The 26,245-nt window shown below is 42.3% G+C and overlaps 1 protein-coding gene across 6 annotated transcripts in view; it reads right to left on the bottom strand.

Moving 5' to 3' along the window:
- FAM13A (family with sequence similarity 13 member A) overlaps positions 1-26,245 on the bottom strand; it is a 136,458-nt gene that overhangs the window by 50,963 nt on the left and 59,250 nt on the right. For 5 of the 6 annotated variants that reach the window (XM_027731756.2, XM_039382064.1, XM_039382065.1 and 2 more), the window contains exon 6: positions 19,996-20,168. In XM_027731756.2, coding sequence (XP_027587557.1) covers positions 19,996-20,168 — 173 coding nt within the window. Of the gene's footprint in view, positions 1-6,624; positions 6,714-19,995; positions 20,169-26,245 lie in introns of those variants that run through there. The other variant, XM_027731764.2, reaches the window with a different exon arrangement.

Raw genomic sequence — 26,245 nt, 5'->3', positions numbered from 1 at the left:
ACCAAACAAATAAACTTGTTCTGTTTATTTCAGAGCTAAATAAGTAATACTGTTATGTTTGTGACCTCCACTGAGCTAGCAAAACAGTTTGTCAGACTGGAAGGAACACCAGTTTAGCCCATCAGTTAATTTAGCACATTTTGGGATTTTCAGACACATGTATTTTACAGCATTTACACAACTCATCCTTTCTGTCTCTGAGAAAGGAAATAGAAAAGCCTGGGTGAAGTCTAGCTGTTAAACGATAAATTTCCATCACAGAAGGGCAGTTACCTTTTTTTGCCTCCCTCTTTTGCAACAGGAATGTTACAGTCAACTGTTCACCCCTCACATCCTTAAACATACAATAATGGCCTTTTTTTTTTTTTTTTTTTTTGTTGATGGTGTCACAGAACCACAGAATTGTTGAGCGTGAAAAAAACCTCTAAGATTATCAAGTTCAACCATTAAATCAACTTGCCCTTCAGGAAGAACAAGGGAGCTGCTGAGCCTATTGCAGAACACCCACTTAGACAGAAAGTTCCTAATTTATTTACACATATATGGGCTACCCCTGTCTGAGCCCTCTCCTCAATGGCCTGAGCTCTCAGCCCAAGTCAGAGGGTGGCTCAGGGTCCTTCCTCCTTGTTTTATTTGCACTTAACTATCAGCAGTTCTTCTATCTTGGCTTCCTGGCACTGGAGCCTCCATTGCAAATCCACTGCTGCTTTCCTATTCCACATCTCTTTTCAAAAGATAAATGGGACATTTAGTGGATGAAATTAAATTAATACACTGTGTTGTTGGTTTGGGGGTTTGTGAGTTCTCTTTACAATCATGAAAATGTACTTTGACTGAAGTGTCAACATTCTACACCAGAAATGAAAGGCCTAGAGACTGTCAGGGTCTTGCTGCTCAGCCAAGGTCATGTTTTCCTAGTGCCTTGCCATAGACTTTATTTGTTCTGACCTCAAAAGTTAGATAAGGAAATGGCTCACTTTCAATTCCACCACGGATATTCTGGACTTCAAAAGAAATTAATTGCTTGTTTAGTGAGAATACTTCTTTCAGGCAAGGCAATAGCTGCTTTTAATTTTAATGCAATCAAACCAAAAGGCATTGAAAAGTTGGTGTCAAATTACTAATGATATCAAAAGTTACGCAGCTTTTGAAGGCAGGAGAAGGAAGGTTCAAGCTTGAGTCTCCTCTTGTTTTCTTCTCATCATTCAGAACCACCGTGCCTTCTTGGATTAACAGACACGCAATTTTTGCATTTACAGAGGATATTAACATTACGGTTTATTTACTTGTTCCGACATTCAACGCTAAGAACACTAAAAACAGCTTCAAGGAAACGCTGATTTTCAGGCCACAATAGTGCTTTTTGCTGAATGTTTCGTGTTATTCACAAGTTTTTCAGCACTTCTTCACCCCCTTAAGTCAATTCCTCATAAAAGTTATTTCAATCTTGCAAAAAATGCAAGATTGAAACAGCTCATGAAAATTTATTGCATACTTATTTTCTCAATAGAGCAATTTACTCATAGCTTGTGCTTCGCAGCAGTGGGTAAAAGGCAATGTTTTTGCCAAGGAGAAATACCAGGCAACATAAGCTTTTTCCGTCAAATAAATCCTTCAAAACAAACTTCCCTCAAATAAATATTGAGGTACATTATGCAAAAGAAGGAAGAATAATGCCACCCTCGATGCAAGACTAACTGTAAATTTCATCTAACATAACAGTGTGGTGATATAATGGTCAACATTCAAGTCAGCACCTACCATCAATTATTGAGCAATACCACCCTTGCTCTATACAGCTAAAGAAGGGGGAGAGAAGAATGCCCTATATGCACTATTTAAGAAACAAATGCTTAACAGCTATTTCTCTGTGAGTTATTTCCATGAAAACATTTTTATTTTCCCTGAAGAGTAACTTTTATAAATCAAAACCATAACATGTTGTTCCAGATATTTATCTCCAGTCTTCACAATAGTTATGCTTATACCTAACCATGCATACTACTGAAACTTAAATAAGCTACTCAGCCAACGAGCGGCATGTCAAAATATGAGGCTGACAACCCAGCTTCTTTATTCTGAACTCACATACTCCGCAAAACATCTCCAATGAATTGGGTGGGAGTGGATTGGTATTGGTTTAAATATTAATCTCCACAGGATCTCACCATCTTCCCCAAAGATGTTTCTTCAGCAGTGTTTTTCCTAAAGTCTCTCAACTAAATTACATCTTAAGCATGTGAGATCCCAGTGGGCAGCAACATAACTGCAGAGTTGAAGAGACTTTTTGAGGAAGAGTTCCCCATTTGCCTTCCAAAACAGAAGCTTCTGCTTCTTGTTTTCTCTGGCACTCAAAATGCCTGTATTACTACTCCACAGAGACAAGCTGAGGTAAATATGAACAATCACTTTGTCACGTCTGAGGAGCACTTATTACTTCTTGTTCTATTTGCCACAGTCACGATTAAGGCACAAGGACCCAAGCCTAGAGTAGGAGGTTTTTAATTCTAGGCAACACTATCATAGAGCACAGCCAAACATAATGAGAATATAGTGCATTATCCACAGGCATAACTGAGCCAGCTGTGCGTGAGGGGGCACCAAGATTGAGGCACCTTACCTGAACAGGAAAAAAAAACTACACTGAAGACTTTTTGCACACCTCCTCTCACTTCAAAGCAACATCAGGGATCAGGGAGTACAGGCTACCCCATACCAAGGTGCAATAAGCAGAACTTTTTGCTAATTAAATGCCCCTGTGAGCAAGAGGTTGATTTTCCATTTTATATTAACATATCTGAATATCCCGGAACCCTTGACAGCATAATTTTGTATAATGATTTTCTACCTACTATCCCCCTAGATTGCAAATATGTTTATCTTTTATGAAATGACATCAATGTTAAACAGCTTGCTTTTGTTGTTTTACTTCTTAAACTACTTGGGTCTTATTATGAAAGACAGGGCCGTGTCTTTCCTCCTACTTGTGGTTTGGCAATAGCCCTAACTGGGTTAAAACTAAAAAACGGGTCAGAAAGAGGCGGAATGACTGTACCAGCCAAAGTCTCACCTCATCTCAGAATTTAACAGTGTAAAGTTGCATAACACACACATACCTGTTGCATTATAATGGTGAAGAACTGTTACTAGGTAACCAGTGATTTCAGTTTCAGGATTGTTTGTTAAAAGCTTGCACACTTCAAATAAAGGTATCTCAGAGCCCAGCTTTTAGGTAAATATTCATACTTTTTTGCTTAATCAGGTGGACACCCCAGAAGCAAACACCACAGAAAAATTCCATCTCACTTTCCTCTTTTAGTCAGAGCCCCTCACCCTCAGTTGTACTCAGGAACGGTTTTCCATAGGCTCCTACACTCACCATGTCACAGCTGTGACAAGATAAGGCACCCAGCTGTGGGCCAAATCTGAGCTTGGAAGGCAAAAAAATTCACATAAAATTCAATAGCATTTTGTAATAAGCTATGACTCGTGGAAGATGAGAACCACAGGTCTGAATTTCTCTTCATTCTTCCACCAGAAGAAAAAACACCCAAACTCAAAGCAAACAAAGAAGTTAGATACAAGTTCTCAGAGAGCGTACCTCACATACATATTCCAGAATGTACTTCATTAGGGCTTGTCAAGCCCTCCCAGTATCTTGGATAGAAAGTGATAACAAAGTCCAAAGGATCAGACATATTTACAGTACAACTTTACACACAGATGCTCACTAACGTGTTAAAGACAACACAGCAGCCATTCAAAAGAAAAAAGAATAAAGTGTGTTGGAATACAAATGGTGTTCTTGGGCTAAAACACTGGGTATTTGTGAAGCAAACCAACCAATAAGGTAAATCAAACAATCTTGATGATGACTGCGAGACAGCCCATACAGACAACTGCTGTGTAGAGATTAGAAACCCATCAGTCACATTCCCTACTGCTATCAGATGCACTTTCTAAAAATACTTGTGATGGCTTCACTCTTCTACTACCTTGACTTGTTTCAGCAAAGTGCAAAACAACAGAGGCCACTGATCCCAAACAAAGTCCAAGTGTGTACCTGCCTTCCTTATCTCCTACAGCAACCAGAAGATACGATTGGCAAAGGCAACCACAGGCACAGCTGTTGTTAAATCTGCAATAGACTGAGCTAGAATAGATGAATTAACACGTACTAACAGCATTAGTAATGGTCTAACTAGGAATCTAAGACATTAAAGTAAGCTAATGCTATTCAGAAGAGATGTTAGCCTATTAGCAATGGAAGAGACAATTACTGGTGGATAAGTTGTTGGAAAATCAGTAATGCAACCCATGTGATATTTACTGGTGCCTTCTATGGTGCTCGGGCAATATAGTACCTATTGCAGTGGAGGTTCAACACATTTGGCCTGCCACCTCTTCCTATGCAATGAAACATAACCCTGACATCTCCATCCCTCACAGCAGGCCACCCTAACCCATCATGTGTCATTCCACAAATATCTGTATATAGAATAAAATTATACCATATAGTACATATGGCTCTATGCAAGCACATTATATGATTTTCAGGAAGACAGACTCACAGCTTACGGATACCTTGGTAGATATGATACTTTGTCACTCTACTGACAAATGCTATTTACATATCACAGCTTCTTAGACAGAGCCCTTCTCCCTCTCCCAAGTTTTACACATCAGCTACACATCTGTAGTGCTTCCACACAGGAGGTTCCCACAGCAGGCACCGCATGGCCAGCCTGTGGTCCAAAGACAGCTGCAGGAGAGGGGCAGGTGGGAGTTCACTTATGCAGGAAGGGAACCAAGTGTGATTATTGCTGGCAGCCCATACCCTGTCTTGAGAGGGAAAGATGGAGTCTTTTAGCTTGGGAAGTGCCCTAAGACGCAGCACCTGAAGGGTGGCACTAGTCTGACTTAAACCCAGCAACAGGAGCCTTGCACTGCAATTTGTCCATGCCTCAGCTGGAACAGCAACATTAGCCTGTCCACCTCACGGGAACTACAAGCATAGTGTTACCCATGCTGGTTACTAACCACTTATAGACATCACTTTTCCTGAAGCTTGTAAAAAATGCTCAAAGCCAGCAAGACCCTCTTCTGCAGCAAAACTCTGTACTAAGAAGGGAGGAAACAACACTATAGGGAGAAGAATAGGGGAAAATAAAGGTGCACCCTGGAGAACACCACTGTAAAGGGATCTGGCATTCTGTGCTTATCTGCCCCTAGGTCCAAAGAAAATTAGGTGTTTAAAGTACCATATACACAACCTAAAAATAGATCAGGGAGATGGAAAAGGAACCAGAATTTTGTGAATAATTTTTAACTGCAAAACTCAAACAATTCTGTACCATATTCAAGGTTTAATGGAGTTGGAAAAAATTCTTCACTTTTAAAGTGCAGAATACGTCTCTAACTGATGAAGACTTAGCGCTTGCAACAACAAAAACAAAGAGTCTAATTAGAGCCAGCCTGTGAAACTTATCTTCCCCTGGGGTGAAGAGTCAAGAGCACAATAATAACCACTTGTTCCGACCGCTGCTAGGACAGTAAGATCCTCGGGAACACAAAAAGGTTAAAAATATTATGTGAGACTGGTCCTTCAAATAGAAACTATGTACCATGACTACTTGAAGACATTCAAACCACATTTCTGTTTCTCTGCAGTCATCAACATGGACCCCCATGACTGCATTACTGCAACAAATCTACCTGCAGAGGACCCTGCACTTTACCAAGACAGTAACAGTTTGGGCAGCAATTTCAGTTACTATTTTATTGTGTTCAAGTAAAAGCAGTAACTCCGCAGGTTTGGCTGAAAGAGCTCCACCACAGTGCTGAAATAGCATGGTAAATTTCTTATTTACTGTTTTGTAGATTACCAAAAGACTGACATTCATCCCATTCAAATATGGCTAGGGGAGGTATGGACCGCTTAATTTTGAGAACTGAAAGAGCAGTAAAAATAATAAAAAAAAAAAATTAATGACTCAGTAAAAGGGCTGTGTACACTCCTCCCTGCAGTGGGTCTGTGACCTGCCTTTTCAGAAGCTTGACTGAAGTTGCCCCTGCCATATTGTGGCAGGAGCACATGCCAGCACAGGTACGCACTCACAGCTGGTGCTGAACTGAGGTGTGTGTCAGCACCCTGGAAACAAACCAGCCCTTTTCCTCCGAAAACTAAACGTCTCGCCCATGCTGTGTGCGAGCTGACAGCTGTGGGTGGGTGTGCGCAGGGACAAGCCCGGCCACGCTCCCTTTACCGCAGTACAGCCCCCGCTATAGGGAGGTGGCGGGAGGCACAGGTTTGCCCGGGCACAGGGAGCCGGTAGACCCCCACGGCTGGCAGGGAGAGGATGGCCCCCAAATCCCTATAAACCCCTGAGCAACTCCCGCCCCGCGGCAGGCTCCCCGCAAAGGGGAGCGCTGTGTGGATTTCGGGGCGCTACATCGAGCCCCCCTCCCCGCACGAGGAATACAAAGACCCCCCAAGCCCTGGAGACAGGCTAATAACCAGACTTGTTGCCCTGCCCCGGTGCCGGGGCAGGTATCCCAGCGCCCAGGTGGGTGTCCCCGCTCCCAGGCGGGGTCGGAGTCCCGGCCCCCCGGTCGGACACGTACCTCTGCAGGGGCATCACTTCGCAAGCCATGCTGGCCATGGAGCCGCTGCTCGCCCGCCGCGCCTCTGGCCGCGCCCGCAGCGCCGCCAGTGCCTCGCCACGGGGAGCGGCCCGGCCCCGGGGAGGGGCGAAGGCGCCGCCAGCCCGGGTTGGCGGCTGACGACGACCCGCCCCGCCGCCCAGAGCCCCGGCCCGGGCCCCCCCGCTGCCGCCGAGGAGCTGGGACACCGGCCCCGGCCCCGCTCCCTGCCCTCCCCGCCGCCCTCGGCAGAAGCAGGTTAACCAAAAGCGGTTTATAATGTCCAGTTGGTCCTGGGCCTGCAAGAGATACAGCAACCTGCGGGCTGATGGATACAAGACACCTTTGAACAGAAATACCCCCACAAGGTCTTTTAGTAACCCTTTTAGTTAGTATAACCCACTGCCCTTCTTCCTAAACGCCCCCCAGGGTGCAACGTAGGCACCCACGACCTGCCTCCCCACCGTCGCAGCAGCTCTGGCTCCTGTCCGGGGTGGCAGGGCGCTGGCCGTGCCCCCAGACCACCTGAAGCTCCAGGACACCATCGCCGGGCTGCTCTGGCTCTGCAGTAGACACCGAGCCACTGCTGCCTACACGCACCTTCATTGTCGTGTCTGTCGGGACTGGCACAACCGCGCCTTTGAACTTGATCCTTTTGTGTTGCAGTAGATACTAATATTACCTGGGTTTGAAAGGTTTGTGCTGTAGCTGGCCGGCGAATTCAGACCCACTGCAAAGAGGAGCATAAGAGAACTCTTCCCTTAACATTTGAACTGAAGAGTGTTGCAGGAGCCGAACCTGTTTTTACTGATGAACAGTACAAAATGCCCAAAGTCTTACCCTGAAATGTTTATTGGCTACTGAAGGAGCATACCCAAGGTTTTACTGTACACCTTTGCACCTCCTCTGACCAGAAGGCCTAAGAAATTGACTCTAATTTGCCCAAACACTGGACAGAAACACTTTTGCTGCTGCCCTGCCTCTGAACAATATTACCACAACAGCATACTTTATGCAATGGGGAAGGGGATGATGCCAAACTGATAAAGGGGCATAAGAGAATGGATATGTTCTACATTTTAGGTGGTAAAAGCATAATGGCAGATGTCGATCTTCAAAAATTTAAGTCAATATTAGAAGCATCATCACCTTAAAAACCTCAGTGAGGTCTGGCACTGTTTTGGGAGAAAGCTGTGGCAGGAGCTTAGTACCTGTATGTTTAAGACTTTCATGCAGATGTAGGTCATGTAAATTAAACATGAGCCACATCAGCTTTCTGGAGAAGCAGCCGACACTCTCAGGTTAGCAGAGGGTATCAGACATTTCACAGGGATGTCTAACAGACCCTGACCTTTCTCAGCAGGAGGCAGGGATGTTTTCAGTCAAAAACAAGAGCAGCAGGCAGTTGCAGCCTCAGAAGGCAGTGGCATGGCAGAGACACAGAGGTCAATGGAGAAATGGCTTTGCTTCAGTACGCTGAGCTGTTTAATATTTGCTCCGGTCAGCTGGCTGACTGGAAGAAGTGCATTAGTAATGCTTCTGCCCATTGCCTCAGCACAAGCCTGTTCTGCTGTGACACAGCCATGCCAGGCAAAGCACAGGGCTCCCTTTTAGGAAAGTCAGCAATGCTGATAAAGCACTCTGCCATCAGGGATCTCGGCTCCTCTTATCTGTGGCAATTAAATGAATATCTCGATGACTTCCTGTTAAATTAAATGTGCCATACATGCTCTTAAGCAACTAAAACCCTGAGAGAAAGATTTTACTCTGATACATAAAACTACTTCAGTGTAAAACAAAAGAACCTTGTACTGTTTTACAATTTGACAATAAATCAAATCGCATTTCCCTGGCCAGTCTTCTTTTATACACACACAATTATTCATAGTTTATTACACTTCTATAAACTGAGTGTTATTACCATCAGGATGCCATTAAAAAAATTAATTTTCCACATTTAACTAAGGATCCATCTACACGGGGAAGGATTCAGGGTTCTCCACAGCAGCTTGCTGAATAAACAGAAGTGGAATAACTCAAATAGCTGCTGTACTCTAAATTTATACACTAGCTATTTTGTCATAACTTCCATGGGACTTGCCCATATAAATAAGCTTAGAAGTGCTAAGCTCCTTGACAAAGAATTCACTAACAAAAAGGGATGTTGTAATAACCAGAAAGATTAATTTATGAATTAGCATTAGTGAAGAAGGTTACTTTATGGCATCATGCTAAAATCAACCAGATGCCTTGGGAAAACAGTAAAGTCACAGGGCTCCCTGTGCCATCAACACCTTCAGATCCACCTTCTGTTTCTGTTGTCTTCTTCTGGAGTCCCCTCAACAGGGTATCTACTTCTCCCTCTCCTTCCTCATCTGCCTCTTTAACATTGCCAAAATCATCGCGACTAAGAAGAGGTACACTAGCTCATGTTTCCCTGCACCACTGGCATGCAACTTCAGCACCCACTGAAAGAAAGGCGATCAAAACTGAAAAAATGCTAGTTGGTGGTTGCTGGCACTGCTGGTTTCCCTAGGTTTTAATTATTTCCAGAACAGCTGCATATGTTGCAACAAAAGATTTTAACATGGAAAAATGTCAAAGAGAGTGAAATTTTAAAAAGTACTTTGGGGCACAGTGCCCAACCATCAGTAAGAGCAGTAGTACTCAAACAGCAGGAAATTTCCCCATGATGCATGTCACCTTAATTCAGTTCACATCGTCTCAATGGGCCTTTTGAATCTCTCACCTGCTAAACGAGCTCACAACTCATTAATTCTTCACCTCCCCAGTTCAGGAGTATGGACCACAAGTGATTTATTTGTGGCACAAAGGAGGCAGACAAAAGCTGCCAGAGAACTGCAGTCTTATCTCCAAACACTTCCACTTCCTTCACACAGATGTTTACCTTTAAGCCAACTTACTACTTGACAGAGACAGGAATTCCCATGCTTCCCCTGTCCTCTTACACCTTTTTTAACTTGCATTATTCAGGATGGGTTATCCCATATAAAACCTGGGATTATATAACATTTTGTTTTGGATTTCTTTGCACTGGTTCAATTTGTTCTCCCATGTTATAGACGGAAAACAAAATCTTATCTGCAAGTTCCATACAGTTCTTGCATACCTACTACTCAGAAAGGCCAAACTCACCTGTTGGCAGCAACAATGTACCACAGAGGCCCTTTATGGTACCACCAAACACAATACAGAGGGCGAGGAAAACCCTCCCTCAGGACATGCACAGCATCCTCCCCACTGACTATAAGCTCCTCAGTGTATTGCAAATATTTCAGGAAAACAGACAGCAAATAACAATAAAAATGATAAAGCCCCTTGAAATACCAACACAAACTGCCACACTTCAGCACCTACACCAAGGCAACACCTGGGTTCAAACTATTAGATTTGCAAATTTCTTACTGAGATTCAACAAAGGGAAAAAAATACACTGGATGGAACTAAATACGAATAATCACTTTTCTCCATCAAAGTTTAAAGAATAACTGCATGTTTGGAAAGGAAGTCTCCTGTCAATCATCATTACAGAAGTGCTTTCTTCTCTTTCTTTCCCTTTCATACTTTGCTGCACACCAAGTAATTTTCTCAGCATATAAAGCAACAAAAGAAGAGGATCTGTGAGCAGCATCAGAGGATATAAGTGATCTAGATAATGGATTTTATGAGGATGTGGTTGCGTCTGCCTCCTGAAAAGCAGTTATCCTTTGCTTCACTGCACAGTCATACACAAATTAGATACTATTTTTAAAAGAAAGAGGTCTTGCCTGGTCTGACAAAATCTGAGGGTTTTTAGGATGCTGCTCATTTTATTCCCACAATATTTACTTAGTTATGCAATATTTTCCCTCTGGCAGAAAAATGAAGTGCAAAGCAAAGATGTCACAGACTGAAAATTAAAGAACGTTCTTTTCAAAATGCCACCAATAAAAAATTTAAAGTGCCATTATTTATGTACACATACATGCATTGATACATGCATTGATACATGCATTTTCCTCTTTAGAATATCTGTCCATATGAACATTTGCAATCACAAATGATAAATACCCTGGAAAATCTCCCACGGGTTAGAAGATTTGTGTGCACACATGAAATAAGCAAGTCATGAGTAAACATAAACCATATTTGGAAACTGTAGCCCTTCATGTCCAAACAAAGCAGACAGACAATTAAATAAGCCCTCTCCAAAAGGGCACAAACAGGAAGAAAGACCAACTAATATATCAAAAACATAATTTAGTGAAAGGGGAGTCCTCAGAAAGGGGGTGAAAGTACTAATGGTGACTTTCCAAAGCTGGTACTCAGCCCTGTTTCACTTAGCAATTTTATCAGTGAAAGGAAATGTAAAACTATGCTGGTGGTTCTTTTTGTATGTTGTGTGCAAGCCAGCATTAGAAGTTTCAGTACAGCCATGTAAGAGTAAAATCTGGGAACTATGTGCAAGATGATGGGTCCTACTGGGGGATACAACATCATGCCAGACCAGCACTTCTATATAAGCTCTGAGTGACTGCGTGGCTGAAGAAATTATCATCGTCTTAGGAGGTATCAACATGGATATTGTGTGGAAAAGGTGTACAATGTTTGTATTTCCTACTGGGGTGGTTGCTACAGAAGACTATGATCAGTTCAGCAATTCCCATTCTCAAGCAACTTGTAAGAAACTGAAGAGTTCTCAGAGACAACCCACAAAGGAAACACAAAAACTAAAACCACGTGTTTAGTGTTTTTCAAATAAAATAGTCTATGCATGCAGAAAACATTAATATTTGACCTAGAACTCACAAACCGACCAAGACCCAATGGTTGGGAGTCAAAGATAGGCAAATTATGCCTAGAAATGAGACATTTTTAAATGATGAGAATAATTAACTACTGATGCAATTCATCAAAGATGATGGTGAATTTTTAATGATCTTGCAACTTTACAGTTGCTTCTGTTTAGGAACACCAAGCCTTAGGTGAACTGCCCAGATAGAATTTACAGAATTTTCTTACTCATTTTCTTAAATGATACTCCTCTTGTCCAAGAGACAAGTAGGTTGCTCTCAGATGACTTAATTTTATCCCTTTTATTTTTTGCATTGGCATAGAAATGCAAGCCTTATTGGCATATCCATGGAGAATATACTGGGCTTTTGCACTTCCTGTAACTTAAGAGGCCAAATTACCTTTTAAACAAAGCTAATTAAAATCTCTTAAGGAGGAAACATATTCCAGAATCGTTTCTTAAACTTGCTAGAATAAGAGAAAAATAAAGACTAAGCTGAAAGCTTCTCAGAGCCTCAGGTTCTCAGCACTCCTGATCTCAGCCAACAGATAAGCACACTAGTTCATTTCTCATTGCAAGGGACACCCCGAACTCTCTGGAGACCTGGATTGGCTGCTGTGGCTGCTCTTCATTAAGCAGCAGTGTCCTTTGCAAGCAGTGCCACACCCGCCTGTCAGCAGCTTTAACTTATTCCAAAGGACTCTCGCCCCATGGGATAGCCCAGAAATTATTTCTTGGCCTCCATCCTGGAGAAGGGAGAGGATTGGGAGTAGGTTCCTAAAGGGTTTCCTGGGAAAGCAACAAGTGATGAATGGCTGTGACAGCTAATCTGCTGTGGGAACAGGGTAAAGCATGCTGAGTGACTAGGTCACTAGGTTTTTCATTTGCACTACTTAGTTAAAGTGCCAGAGCATGGGAGAACAAGCAAACAAGCAGGAGTTTGGTAGGGTGCAAGTTATTTCCAAAGCAGGCTTTCTCCAAAGCTCTGTTAATCTAATGAAATTTCTAAATGTTAATGGCCAGTGAAATTTCTCCCAGTCCTCCAAACTGTTATTTCTATCAGTCTGCACAAAAACCCTTTAAAAATCCAGCTGTTTCAGACCAATGAAAACATCTCTCATAGAAAACACTAAAGAAAAAGCATTTATTTGCTAGTAAAAAAATTTTAAAAAATTAAAATGAGCCTCTGGTACTTCCTGCATTATTTTTATTTCCTACCAAAAATGTCACTGTTTTCACACTTTCCCATCTTCCAAAAACATCCTTCCAATCCTCTACAAAACTGCTATCCTTTGAACTCCATGCCTCTGAACTCTCCCTCTTCCCTGCTTCCTAAAGCGCCTTCAGGTGAAATACCTGTAGTTTACCCTTAGTCTTATGAAAAATAAGGATATGAGAAGAGGCTGAGGAAAGTGGAAGAACAGGCCACACAATTCATGCTTGTTGCACGCAGCTTTCTACACCACTGAAAGATAAACTGCCGTCTGTGTTGGCAAGGGCAGCAGTCTGGCGGAGTTACCCTCTGGAAAAAACCCTCTAGAAATAGCTCCTTTTCTTCAGCTAATGACGTGACTGCAAGGAGTCCTCCCTTTGCACAAGTGCCCCAGTGGCCAGCCTGGCTCCTGGGAGAGCTGGTGGGAAAAGATCACTTGAGGTTGACTCCAGCTGGGAGACACTAAAAGAAGAGTGAGCTGAGTGAGAGTTAACTACATGTCTCTGTCCAGAGCTGGAAGATGCAGCTGTCACGGAAGCAAGGGAAGATCCTGGTGAAAAGGCAATTCTGACCAGATCTATTAAAACCTGACTACATTTGAAAGGAATACAGCCCTCTCAGGTCAGTCCTAGGGCTTCTTCGTGCACCCAGCTTTGCTGGTTGGGTTGGGATCACACTCCTCACAACAGATAAAATGAGAGCTCAGAGACAAACCGATGCAAGCAAGAGCAGTGAATAACAACCCTGCCATGCCATCCTCAGCCTCTTCTTATTAGACAGCCAGCTGACTACTTTGATTAAAAATATACATGTGTGTCATGGGAAGTCACAGCTGAACTCCATCAGCCTACGCTGCAACGTGCTGAACACAATGTCCAAATGCACAGCTCTTTCAGCCTGAACCGGGAAATTGCAGCAGCAAACAAGCCTGACTGAGAACCTGGTGACCTCTGCCCACTGATCTTCCTGAAGGACACAGGGCCAGGTCCCCTCTGGGAAGCGAAGAGGAAGGAGAACCTCACAGCTTCAGGTGGTAGAAAACTGCTTGCTCTGCAAAGCTACCGGAAACAAGGCACACTACGCTGAACCTCCTCATCTGAACAATGCACCAGGCACTTCGAGAGACAGGCTAAGGAAGTTATGGGAGAGGGAACTACTCACTGCAGTAAAAATAAGTCAAATTACAGTGCAGAGGCTCTGCCTCTTCCCTAGTTGCTAGTAAGACAGGTTAGTGATGGGTGTCTTGGTTTTTGTAAACACAGATATTAAAACCACAAAGATTTCCAAGGCTGGCTTAAATTCTTCACTGTATGTTTTCCAATGAGAAGTCACTGATCCCTTTGTTTAAAAATGACTTCAAAATAGTACAGATATTTGCACTTGATATTCTCAGCAAAAACTATTATCTGGCCCAGCTGGTATCAGAAAGCCACCGGCCTCATGAGATGTAGGGACTTTCTCCTCACAGCAAAAGCAGATACAAAAGAAGAAATGAACAAGATGGAAAAATAAAGAATCTTTCTAACTGAAAGGGCAATGCCTGAGGTACAGAAAGGGAGTAGTTTTTTTTTTCAGCTCTATTACTCAATTACTGGGAACTTAACTTTAGTCCCTTTCTGATTTCTAAGGCTGCTGGATGCTGTCCCAGGAAACAGAAAAAGCTAATATACTTGGCTAATGGACTGAAAGCAGAACTTCTGTTTCCATATGCACATTATGACAATAAAGTGCATATATGCTTTCGACCTCTAATAGTCACCAGATCTTTGTTTCATATCTGATTCCTGTTGCTTCCAAAATGAACCTCTACTTCTGTGGCACAGGTCAGGGCATCAGACTCAAAATGTTCTCCATCCCACAAGCCATAATTTGTCACCATGTAAATCTTGCAAGGAGAGGCAAAGATAGGATGCATAGAAGTATACACGAAAGTTACAACAGTGTAATGGACAAAGCCTAATTTAAAGGATTAACCTGTGCAGGGTGGAAGAGAGAGGGCAAATGCTTGGAAAAGTACACTGAAATCCACCTAGGTGACTTGCATGAGAAAAATCTACATAATTATATGTTTCTGTGACTGTCATTACACCTTGGCTATAGATGGTAGAAGAACCCAGAAAGAGCTCAGACCACACCCTGATTTGCCATTCACAGTCACCTGCTTTGGAGAGACACATAAATCACACGGGTTTGTGTCTATGTTTTTAGAAAACTGAATGCTTTTCTTAACAACTCATTATGTAAGGCAGTTCCTGCTGCCAGCATTCCACAATGCAAGAAAGAAGGGAATTGATTGCATAGAAGGGTGGAGACAAATGTACTCTCAAAGTTAAATGAGTCAGCTTGGAAAAACTAACTCAACACAACCTAAAGAGACAAAGGGATAAACAGCAACAACACCTTACATAAAAAGTCCTCTCTGAGAGCTCAGAGCAGGGCCTGCCAGAGGTGTTGCACTCTGAATGATGCGAAAGGCAACTGCGCTCACTACCTCTCCATCAGCCTCATTCCAGACCTTTACCCCTTTCCTGAAACGTTTTCTTGAAGAATCCATGGCTGTTGGAGGGCAGCCCTGCCAGCTGCCTGGCTGCAATCCCTTATGTAAACCTGGCAGCCAGACTCCTGAGTGGTAAGGCAAATTATTACTTTGGATAGGGACTGAATGTACTGGCACGACAGACTTCAAAAACAAAAAAACCCCAAACCTAAACAAAAATAGTCAGCTAAGCAAACAACACTAGCCCCCCTGTTTGATTTGTTCTGGCAATAGGCACCCAAGTTCTTAGCATGTGCCAGAGAATAATGGTAAGTTTTAAACCGCAGCTGCTAAAAGGAAAGCCAACAAACAGGGAAAGCATTTACAGTAAGCACAAACTTCTCAGTGTACAAATATATGTGTTTTCATACCTCAACAACTAACAGTGAAAATATGCAGTGTCATTAAGAAGAGGGCACAGCAGGGTACATTAACCCACCCCTTAATTTAGGGAGGTTACTATGCTACTAGGCACATGATGCCTTTATTTTCAGGACATAGGTCAGATATAAGGATCTTTGTGAACAAAAGGTTGATGTAAACAAACCTTCTCCTTGAGAACATGCACGTGTTAGAAAGCCAGCACGGGGTATCTGTGCTGGCAGATCTCATTGCAGCTGTGATGGCAGTCACAAACAGGAATTTATGATCTTTGGCACACAAAGGCAAGGCTACAAAATACAGAAGGCAATGGCTGGCTTACTGAACAACTGCTGTGGTTGCTCTAAGCTTTGGCTCTTAGGAACTGCAGAATGTTTTTCACAGTCTGGCTGCCATACACACACCCATTCCTCAGCCCCCGACCACTACTAGCAAGGATGGGTGCCCAACCCCACTCCTTTAGTGGATATTTCCACGCACAGAGCCTACAGCACTTCAAACAGCAGCGTGCTCTCCCACTGAGGGTTCCTCCTTCAAAACAGTACAAGGATTGCAGAGAGATGCAGCTCCAGCAAGTGCTAGAACAGACATACATAACAGTAAAGCGAATTTCAGTGCCCTTTCCTGGGCAAAAGTTCCAGGATGGTGATGTATATGAAGTTTAGCACAAAAAGCTGAGAGCATTGCTTGCAAGAGGCCCTCCTACCTTTGTATCCACTTAAATCATAACATATCCTACCCCTAAAGTAAAATCCATTTGAATCTGTGATTTAAGCAGTTATTTGAAGTTTTAGTACCTCTAAACACATCCAAAATCACACCAGTTCCTACCACAATTGTGTATGCCCTTCTGAACCAGTTTTGAGCAGACTTTTCCTCGTAGATAGTAGAAAGAAAGAGGGACCCAAACAGGGACTCTGAGGTTCACAGAGCTGCAAGCCCACTCTAATATCTTCTCACTGAAGGTCTGATAACGCCCCAGGGAGCCCCATTCCCTCCAGCCCACACCCTAGTCCCAAAGCTGCTGCCTTCCCCAGCTCCTGAGGTCTGCAGTGTGAGTCTTGCGGTTCTCAACCAGGTAAAGATAAAAGTATGTGTGTGGTTCCCAGGGTCTCGAGGTTTGGTTGCCCTGCTCTGAAGCTCTGCACAGGAGCTCTTGCAAAAACAAGATGAGACTCACAGAAATATGTAACAGGCTGCATATTGCCTAAAGACTTCCATCCTTCTTTCAGAGGACCAGTCTCTCCTCTCCTGCTGCTTCCTTTCTTTCATTCTCCACTGGTTTTGGATTTAATCGAGAGCTGCATTACAGGTGTGCTTTTCTGCTACTGCATAATTAGCAATTTGTCCTTGCACACAATTATGATAAATGAGGCAGTTTTCAAAAGAACACATACATTAAGTGCTACTGGGGATTTTGGGTACATAAAGTTAATCCACCTATTTTGGTTAGAAAAAAAGAATGTATCAACTTTACAAATAACATTTTCTTAGGATAACTGTTGAGAACAGAGGGTGATACAGAATTTAAGCTCTGCAATGTTTTGACTGCAACTGATACATTGTATATTTCAAATGACATCAGCACCTTAAAAAAAATCCTGCAATGAGGAATAACATACCTGTAAGGAGGCATAACATGACTTTCAATATTTAAAAAAAAAGGTAAGTTAATCTAGAAGACACAGTCACAACCGTAGTTGCTACTTAATATACAAATCTTCATTTTAAGGAAAACTGTATGAAGACACATACTAAGAGGTATTTCAAATAGTATTAAAAATTACTAATCAACTAGAAGTCTCATTTTCTCCCTGAAGGCCTCTGTTCCAGTGCCAAATGAAACTGATTGAAAATTTATTAAAGATTGAAGATTGCAGTCCTTGCTAGAGGGGGCCTTACAGGCTTAGTGTGTGTGGTTATTTCTCCACTTTTAAACACTTGTGAAGCTGCTAAAGATGGAGTTCTGCATCTACTGTTGTGTGTAACCCTTCATCCTCTTCTAATCCACCCATATCATGGTATCTGAGCATGGAAAGGGAACAAACCAGTTGTTTTCATGAAGCAGCAAATAATTATCACTGCCAAGAACAACCTTTATTCTTTTCTACCAAAGATCATATCACAGCTGAGCAGACACAGCAAGCAATTTCACTAAAACATACCTGATAATTACATATAATTAATGATAACATTTATTTAAGAACTATTAGTACCTTGTGACACAAAACATCCCAACAAGAATAGCAGTGTGTTTGCAAAGCACTTTATAATCTAGGTCAGATGCCAGAGTCCTTCTGCCGAAAAAGGTGGAAACTCCTAATAATAGCCTTGCACTGAAATAAAATCAGGTAATACCTCATTGTGGACTTAAATTACACAAGAGTGACCCAAGGCTGCCAAAAGCATGTTTAAAAACTCTCCTGATATATCAGAGCACTACATTAATGCCAGGGAATAGGGGTTTCTGCCTGTTGCACAGACACTTCACATGTGTTATGTCTCTCTGCTTTTCCTCTTAGGGGTGTTCCAAGGCCTTGTCTCCATTCCGTCCTGCCCAACAACCTGCCATCCTGAAGCTGGGTAGGAAACAACAAACACTACCTGCTCTTCCTCCAGCAGCAGCAGATCACGGACACAAAGAGCGGTGTGGATATTCAACCCAATTAGGTAAATAAGTACAGAAGTGTGATAGAGGACAGAAAACTAGGGCATTCTTGAACAAAATGGGATTACAAGAGAATTAATTTCTACAGTTTATTAATTTTCCAGATAAAATTAGAGATGCAGACATCTTTCACTCCAAGGCCTACGCACAAAGATTAAGATTCTGCCTAATTACAAACATATCTCATTTGGTGCTTAATGTCCTGTGCCGGTATTGGCCCAACTGTTCCATATTTGTACTCTTCTAAGCAATTACACATTGACAAGAAAGTATGAATTCCTACAGCAAATAATGACACCTTTTTGGGAATGTTCTAAGAGAACAGCAGTTTTTGGGGTACCTCATGAAGTACATCAGTCAACACACACCTTCCCAGACACAGGACTCTGTAGTCCTTTGTTTCAGCCCTGGAGCACTTCGTTTCCCCTTACACCCTGCAACACACAGCAGAATACAGGCAGGGGCACACTCTCTGCCAAGCTCCAGCATACCAACACAAGAGGCTGTAGCTTCTGACCCAGCCCCACCCGCCTGGCCCTGTTTAGCTGGTAGAACTATACTGCCTTCTCAGTTTTGCTAGATGACCTGCTCTGGTAATTGTTTCCTAACTCATCTCAGTCGAAAGGAGCTGGATTAATGAAGCCATGTAAACAAACATGATGTGTTCTGGCTGTAGGAGCTTTGGGGGAAGTTCGGGGAGAGTAAATACACAGCTAATGCAGCTAGAACTTAGAGAGCACACGTGCCTGCAAGGGCTTCACCATCATCACTACGAATCAAAATCTGGTGTCAACGCATGATTTGCTAACTTGTAAATTGAGTGCTAGTGCTGAGAATAGCACACAACTGCTAACAGTGAAGTCAGTTATGTGTCTGGCAGCACTGCCTCTGCTTTGTGTTCCTATTGGTGTGCTGAGACACTGCGGTGTTGTGTTTCATGACATGTAAAATAGCACCCTTTCCCACATTAGGCCAACTCCTTATTTCAGTAGCACACTGCAATTTCCCACAGTAACCTGAATCCCCCATGTGCTGCACTAGACACAAGAGGAGAGAGAATGACAGACTCAATTCAATATCCTGAGAAGAACAAAAAGATCCTGGTTCAGCCTGATGTTCATGGAAGGACTTTACAAGAAAGCAAACTGCACATTACCTGTTCACCTAATCAACAATGTGCCAGCAATCAAAACTCAAAACACTCTTTTAAGATAGATACCTTTGTAGATTCTTTAAACCAATAGACTCTCATAGATTAATTCAGACAGATAATCTTACAGATATTCTCTATATATTCTTTATTCTGTTTTGTCTGAACAATAGTAGTACTAGCATTGTTCTTGCCAGAAAGAGAAAACCCCCTAAAACCCCTTCCTTTTGGACTAAGAGTGAGAATGAAGCCAGTCATCTGTTAACACTTAACCTGGGCAGATCAAATACGCTTGATTACTCAGAGGAGACACCTGACATTGCAGTTACATCTTGTGCTCATTGTAATTTCTAGTGCCTGATCATAGATCAGTCCTGTCCATCTGCACTCCTTCACCAAGCATCCTACCTTCAAAAGCTTGACATTTAATGTTGGAAAGGCAAACCAAAGCACACAGCTGGCACTGGAGCGTGTAGATCGAACAGGAATAGGCACATTAATTTGCCTTAGACCCCAGCATATTTTGTAAGCGTTCAAAAAGCCCAGAGCTGAAGGTGCAGTTACAAAACAAACAAGGAGACAAACACAAAGACAAAAAAGGAACACTAACCTGGAGAAAAACACATCACTGTTAGTGAAGGAGACTTCATCTGTTAAGTCCATCTCCTTCCCACGTGAACCACTATCTGTTAATTGGAGGCTGACCCGAGGTATTCCATCTGACCGGCCCGGTTGTGGCACTAGGCACATTTGGTTGGATCGTTCCACTGTGGACTTGGTCATCTATGGAAGCAAGGAGAGAAATGTGAAAGGAAGAAAGGCCAGAGCAGCCTTTTCAGATAATCTGTAACAGAAAGACATTCCGTACCAGTGCACAAGCAGCAAAGAATAAGACAAGGTGCAAAACAATATTATAATATACATATAAATCAAACATTCTGCTTGATAAAGGCTATTTAAAGAAAACTAAAGGTGTGTCTATTGAAAGAGCGGGGGCAAGAGTGACATTAAGAAAAGAAAGATTAAGTTAAATAAATACTTATTTTCTGCATCACAAGAGAGAGATTAAAAAAGTTTGCATTGAATTTGCTTCTTGACATGACTGGAGATGGTAAAAGCAGTTATATACCTCTTCTCAACCCCCTTCACACCCTTTTTAATGGCAATTGATATCAACACATGCCCTGGAAAAAAATTTCTCAAGAAGGATGAAAACATTCTGGATTGGTGCTCTTTGCTGAGGCAGACAGAACACAGAGTTGGAAACTGGGCTCTCTAAATACAAGCAAAGTTTCCAAGCATCATCAAATCCATCTACAGTAAGGCCAGGGCTCTTGCTCTGACCCATCAGGGAAGCATACAGAGTATAAGAGACAGTGCTTCATCAGACAGCTGTCCAGGATCAGTGGCAGATAAAAAATGCCTAGGGGAGAAGAGGAGCATGTTCAGGGGTCTGTCCTTCATGCACTGCCCCAGATTTGGAATTCTGTGGTACAGGACCTTTCCTTGACTTGGCCATTGCACCTGGTTCACTGTGTTTTATCAGCAAACATTGAATCTAACCTTTGTGATTAAATTCAGTTTTCTCTTGTGTTCACTTCTGTTTTTAGCCTTTGCAAGATCCTATGGCTGGGAGTTTCACAACATTGTTACACACTGATTAAAATTAAAAAAACACACCCTTCTATTTTAGATATGGCGACAGACAATCTTTCCCTTGTTTTTGAATTGTGAGAATTTGCCAGAAATAATGCTGATGGCTCCTAATGACTTTAATTATCCATTTGTTTACCAGTTCTGCTGTCTGCTGTAGTTATTACAAATATGTTGGACAGTAAATTGGAATTCCTGTACTCCTAAACCCTTTTTGTACCTGGCTTACCCTAAGATTCTTTGTAAAATTTTTCATTATACTTCTGTTCCTAGTGCTTTGTTCCACTCACAGTTGTTTTCAAATGCTTTGTGTGTGTTGAAAAGTTTCATGGGACAGAAAGCTGCTTCTTACTGAGCTCTGAAGAGAATAAAATGAAAAATAAAATGTGTATCAGCATCAAAGGGAAACCAGAGAGATATGTTGAGAGAGCTTTCCAGCTTCAGCCTCTGGACTGCATGCTCTTGGCGAGATCCTGCCTTCACTGACGTCAATGGGCATTTTGCCCATAGTCAGGATCTTACCTTTGTACCACTGCTGGCTTCCAGTCATACAGCAGTACTCTGTTAGCCCAACACCTGCAGCAGTCTCTGGCTGTTGGCATCACGGGAACTGGCCACACATCACATGGACACCAGGCCGTGCCTCTCAGCTGCTACAGAACGGCAGCAGTGATGTGATTTAAAAGGGGAAGACCATGTCTACAGGGAGGAGGGGAGACAGGGAGCATTACAGGAAAGAAGCGCAACAGGAGGCATCAGAGCCTGGGATCTGGAGGCACTGACTCACTGAATTCTGATGGAAGGGGCTGTTAAGCCCTTTTTTTGCCACTGAAACTTGCAGTCAGCCATTTTAGCTTTGCTGCAGCTGGAGATGACTGTTGTCTGCCATGCTTGCACAGGGACATAGAATCATAGAATTGTTTAGGTTGGGAAAGACCTCTAAGATCATCAGTCCAACCATTACTTTAACACTGCCAAGTCCACCACTAAAACATTTCCCTAAATGCCACATCTACACATCTTTTAAATATCTCCAGGGATGGTGATTTAATCATTTCCCAGGGTAGCCTGTTCCAATGCTTGATAATCCTTTCGGTGAAGAAATTTTTCCTAATATCCAACTAAAACCTCCAGTGGCACAACTCAAGGCCACTTCCTCTTATCCTATTGCTTGTTACTTGAGAGAAGACACCAATCCCCACCTCACTATAACCTCCATCCAGATAGTTGTAAAGATCTCACCTCAGCCTCCTTTTCTGCAGTCTAAATATCCCCAGCTCCCTGAGCCGCTCCTCATAAGACTTGAACTCCAGACGCTTCACCAGCTCCGTTGCCCTTCACTGGACTTGCTCCAGCACCTCAATGTCTTTTTTGTGGTGAGGGGCCAAGAACTGGACACAGCACTCAAGGTGTTGCCTCAGTACAAAGTACAAGGGGGACAGTCATTGCCCTGGTCCTGCTGGCCACACTATTTCTGATACAAGCCAGGATGCCACTGGCCTTCTTGGCCACCTGCTGGCTCATGTTTAGTGGCTGTTGATCAGCAGCCCAAGTCCTTTTCTGCTGGACAGCTTTCCAGCCACTCTTTGCCAGCCTGTAGCACTGCCTGGGGCTGTTGTGATCCACGTGCAGGACCCGCCACTTTGCCTTGCTGAACATCATACAACTGGTCTTGGCCCACCCATCCAGCCTGTCCAGATCCCTCTGCAGAGCCTTCCTATCCTCTAGCAGATCACCTCTTACCATAGCCTTTTGGTGCTACTTCACCATGAGCCACTAGAGCTGATGTCATGCACATCACAAAAGCTCTTCACCAGAGTAACAAAAATGGTGACTGTACGTAAGCACAAACCTCTAAACTAGAACATATCCTACACATTGTTCCATCATTACTTTACAGAGCACATGTGGGTGTAAGCAAAGCAGACAATTTCTACGATGTAGTACATATAACAGCAGTTACTGAAGCCTGGAAAACAGGACACCAGCTTTTCCACCCCTACCCTACCACGTGCATCCTGATTTCAAGAACACAATTAACAAAGCTAATAATTTTGCTACCAGGTACTGCAGAATCTGCCTTACAAAAGAAGAAGTGCTAGCAAACAGGCAACATCTGCTGAACAGCATTATCAGAATCCTTCTGTGCAAATTGTTCATGAACTTTACACTTTACACATGATTTACAGAAGCTCCTTGTACTAGGGAATTCTATAAAAAAATCTATTTATTATTCTCGTGCTCTAAAAGGAAAAAAGAAATTCGTTCAGTCTTCAATTCTCATTTTCTGGCAGTAAAAGATCACTTGCATGCAGGCACTTACAATAAAAGGCATGCTAATCACATACAAGTTCTGCAAGAAAATTCTGTTTGAAAGATCACATTCACATTTAGGATTACCACTGCGTTTTTTAGGGCGCTTCAAAATCCCCAAGAAGTGGAAGGAACCGATGTTGTCCATCTGCTGTTCCTGATGGTCTATAAGCTAGTATTTTGATAGCTTTGGAAAACAACATCATAGCACTGTAGTTATTTCTTTAGCCATATAGTCTGCAAGTAATAGCAACTTATACCTGAATTGAATTTACATAGACTTACTTTCTGTATAAAACTGCTCTCAGTTGCATCAGTACCAAAATACAGTGAGGAGCAGGGAGTTGGACACAATGAACCTTATGGGTCCCTTCCAACTCAAGATTTTCCGTAATTCTATGTAGAAAAAAATATTCCTTGAACTCATATGCATTAAAAGTTAAATAAACATTTTTGTTTAAGTATTGTGTCTTCAATCCTTATCAACAATAGGGAGGAACAATGTTTGCTGTCTCCTTCCACAGTTTTTACTGACCCTGTGAAAAAGTCATCTTCACAACTACCATAACAGCAGCACTTCGCTGCGGTGCCACTGAGATGAAGATATGCCTGTGGGTAGGCAAAAACTTCTGTAAGTTGAATTCTTCACAAAGGAGATTAAAGAACTACTGTGAGAGGCAGCTGAAATGCTTTTTTGAGTGGTGGAGCTCTCAACTGAAAATTTTTTGGCAGACTTCTTTGTTCATGCACGTGCATAAATTTCATGCAATTAAGCTTGAGAACATTACCTTACAAAGCGAGGACAAAAATGCTATAGGTTAAGCATTTTCAAGATGATTCTGGGAAGACAAGCACATTTAGCTGCTAGATGATAGAAGAGAGAAGAGAGTGTGTAAATACAATGGAGCCAAGAGTCTTTTCAGTGGTGCCCAGTGTCACGACAGCAGGCAATGGGCACAAATTGGAACACAGGAGATTCCCTCTGAACATCAGGAAACTTTTTCACTGTGAGGGTGGCAAAGCACTGGCACAGACTGGCCAGGGAGGTTTTGGAGGAGTCTCCATCTGAGGAAATATCCAAAATCCATCTGGACACAGCCCTGTGTAACTTGCTCTAGACGAGTTTGAGCAGGAGGTTTGGACAAGATCACCATCAGAGGTCCCTTCAACTTCAACCACTCTAGAGATTTTCTAATTTCCCCCCTTTGACAATCTTATCTATCCAGCAAATGAACTGAATGTATGAATTGCTGCATACTAAGATGCCTTATATGGTGTGGCATCTGTCAAAGCAGCACTTTGTCCCAGGCACAATCTAACCATTACTGTCTGTTGAACAGTAATCTATACATCTTTGTAAATACATGAAAAGCTTCACTTTGGAAGATGACACCAATAAATCCAAGGACAACCCTAGAGAATAGGGATGTTTTTGTTGAAGAAAAATAATTTGATTTTTGTTTCCTTAAAATTTTTTGTTGTAGCTTAATCCCAAACTACATTTGACAGAGATCAGACTCAGCCTGAACCAAGTATATCGTGGGCTGTTACATTATAATTACAGGCTCTGGCCACTGAAAGCATAGGCTCTGCTGAAATGTCCTACTCCGTAATTTCAAATACACCTTCATTCCAGCTGTATTTACAAGTAAATACAAGTAAATACTGTATTTACAAGTAAAATAGTATCAGGTGCTACTGACAATCAAAGGGACCGGCACAATAAAGGATAATCAAAACACAGAGAGCAGAAAAACCACAGGGAAATATTAGACATTATATCCTGCATTTGGCTTTCAAGTTTTGTTGTTTCAAAGTTCAGATGCAAGAAACTATGTTTGCAGTCTTAATAGAGACTAGTCAGTTTTATGACCGCTATAAACATACGTCATGATGAGTGTTGAAGAAAGTGCAAGAAAACCTTTCCCCTAGAGGCACAAGCTGACCAGTCAAGGTGGCATCATCCCACACAATACCACCACCAAGATTCTTCATAAGTGACTGCGTGCATCACAGAGATGTTTCATCTTCCTGTGAGGTATAGGGAGTTCCTGGGTTCAAAGATCAAAGATAAACACGCCATGTATTCTAAAGATATGACATGGTGTGGTGACTAACCTCTCTTTGTTTTTGAAGAACAGGGACTGCTCCACACCAAGATGAGTCTGGAGAGCCAGACACAGATCCTTGGCACAGGTCATCCTCAGAAATCTGAGTACATCACTCGTGTTCTCAAGGAGGAAAAAGAAAAACTTCCAATATCCCAAGCCAAGCATGAATATGTAAATAACTAGACAATTCATACCCATTTGAGTAAGTAATTATGAAGTGTAAATGCACAACTTTAGGAAGAAACTAGCTGCAAGTTTACATTTAAATGTTACAATTGAAAGGATAATAAAGATATTTCCATAAGGTTGTCATAAAAAAACCCATGAGGTAGTTAAAAAGAAGAATGTGCTGTATATGCTTTAATGTTGCATGAGCATACTACTCTTCTAGAGGAGAGAGAAATCTCACTCAAAAACTTTCTTGATACACAAATGGAATTCTTAGGGTTGTCCACCAAAACAAAGAGCTCCAAATCACTTTTTGAAGAGCTTCTTGTCATCCTAGGGCTCTTTCAACTTACGACTTGTCTATATCAATATAAATATTCCACAGAATAGCAAAAGGCACATTTCTTTTCAAAAATCTAAGTGTGGCTGAGCGATGCAGGGAAATCTGGAATGCTGCTTTCTTTCTCACTCTAGTCTCATTTTGGCTAACTATCAGCACAAAGCTTACATGTCAATGTATCCACTGATCAGCACTACCTCTGCTTCATGAATGACTAAGAAAGGGAGACCATTAGCCAGCTCTTGCCTGACAGCTAACCAACCTGATTCGACCAG

Source organism: Pipra filicauda, unplaced genomic scaffold, assembly GCF_003945595.2.
Source record: "Pipra filicauda isolate LSUMZ 115617 unplaced genomic scaffold, ASM394559v2 scaffold252_size1811890_pilon, whole genome shotgun sequence".
Lineage (NCBI taxonomy): Eukaryota > Metazoa > Chordata > Aves > Passeriformes > Pipridae > Pipra > Pipra filicauda.
The sequence above is the reverse complement of the archived record's forward strand: the minus strand, read 5'-3'. Positions and strand labels throughout refer to the sequence as shown.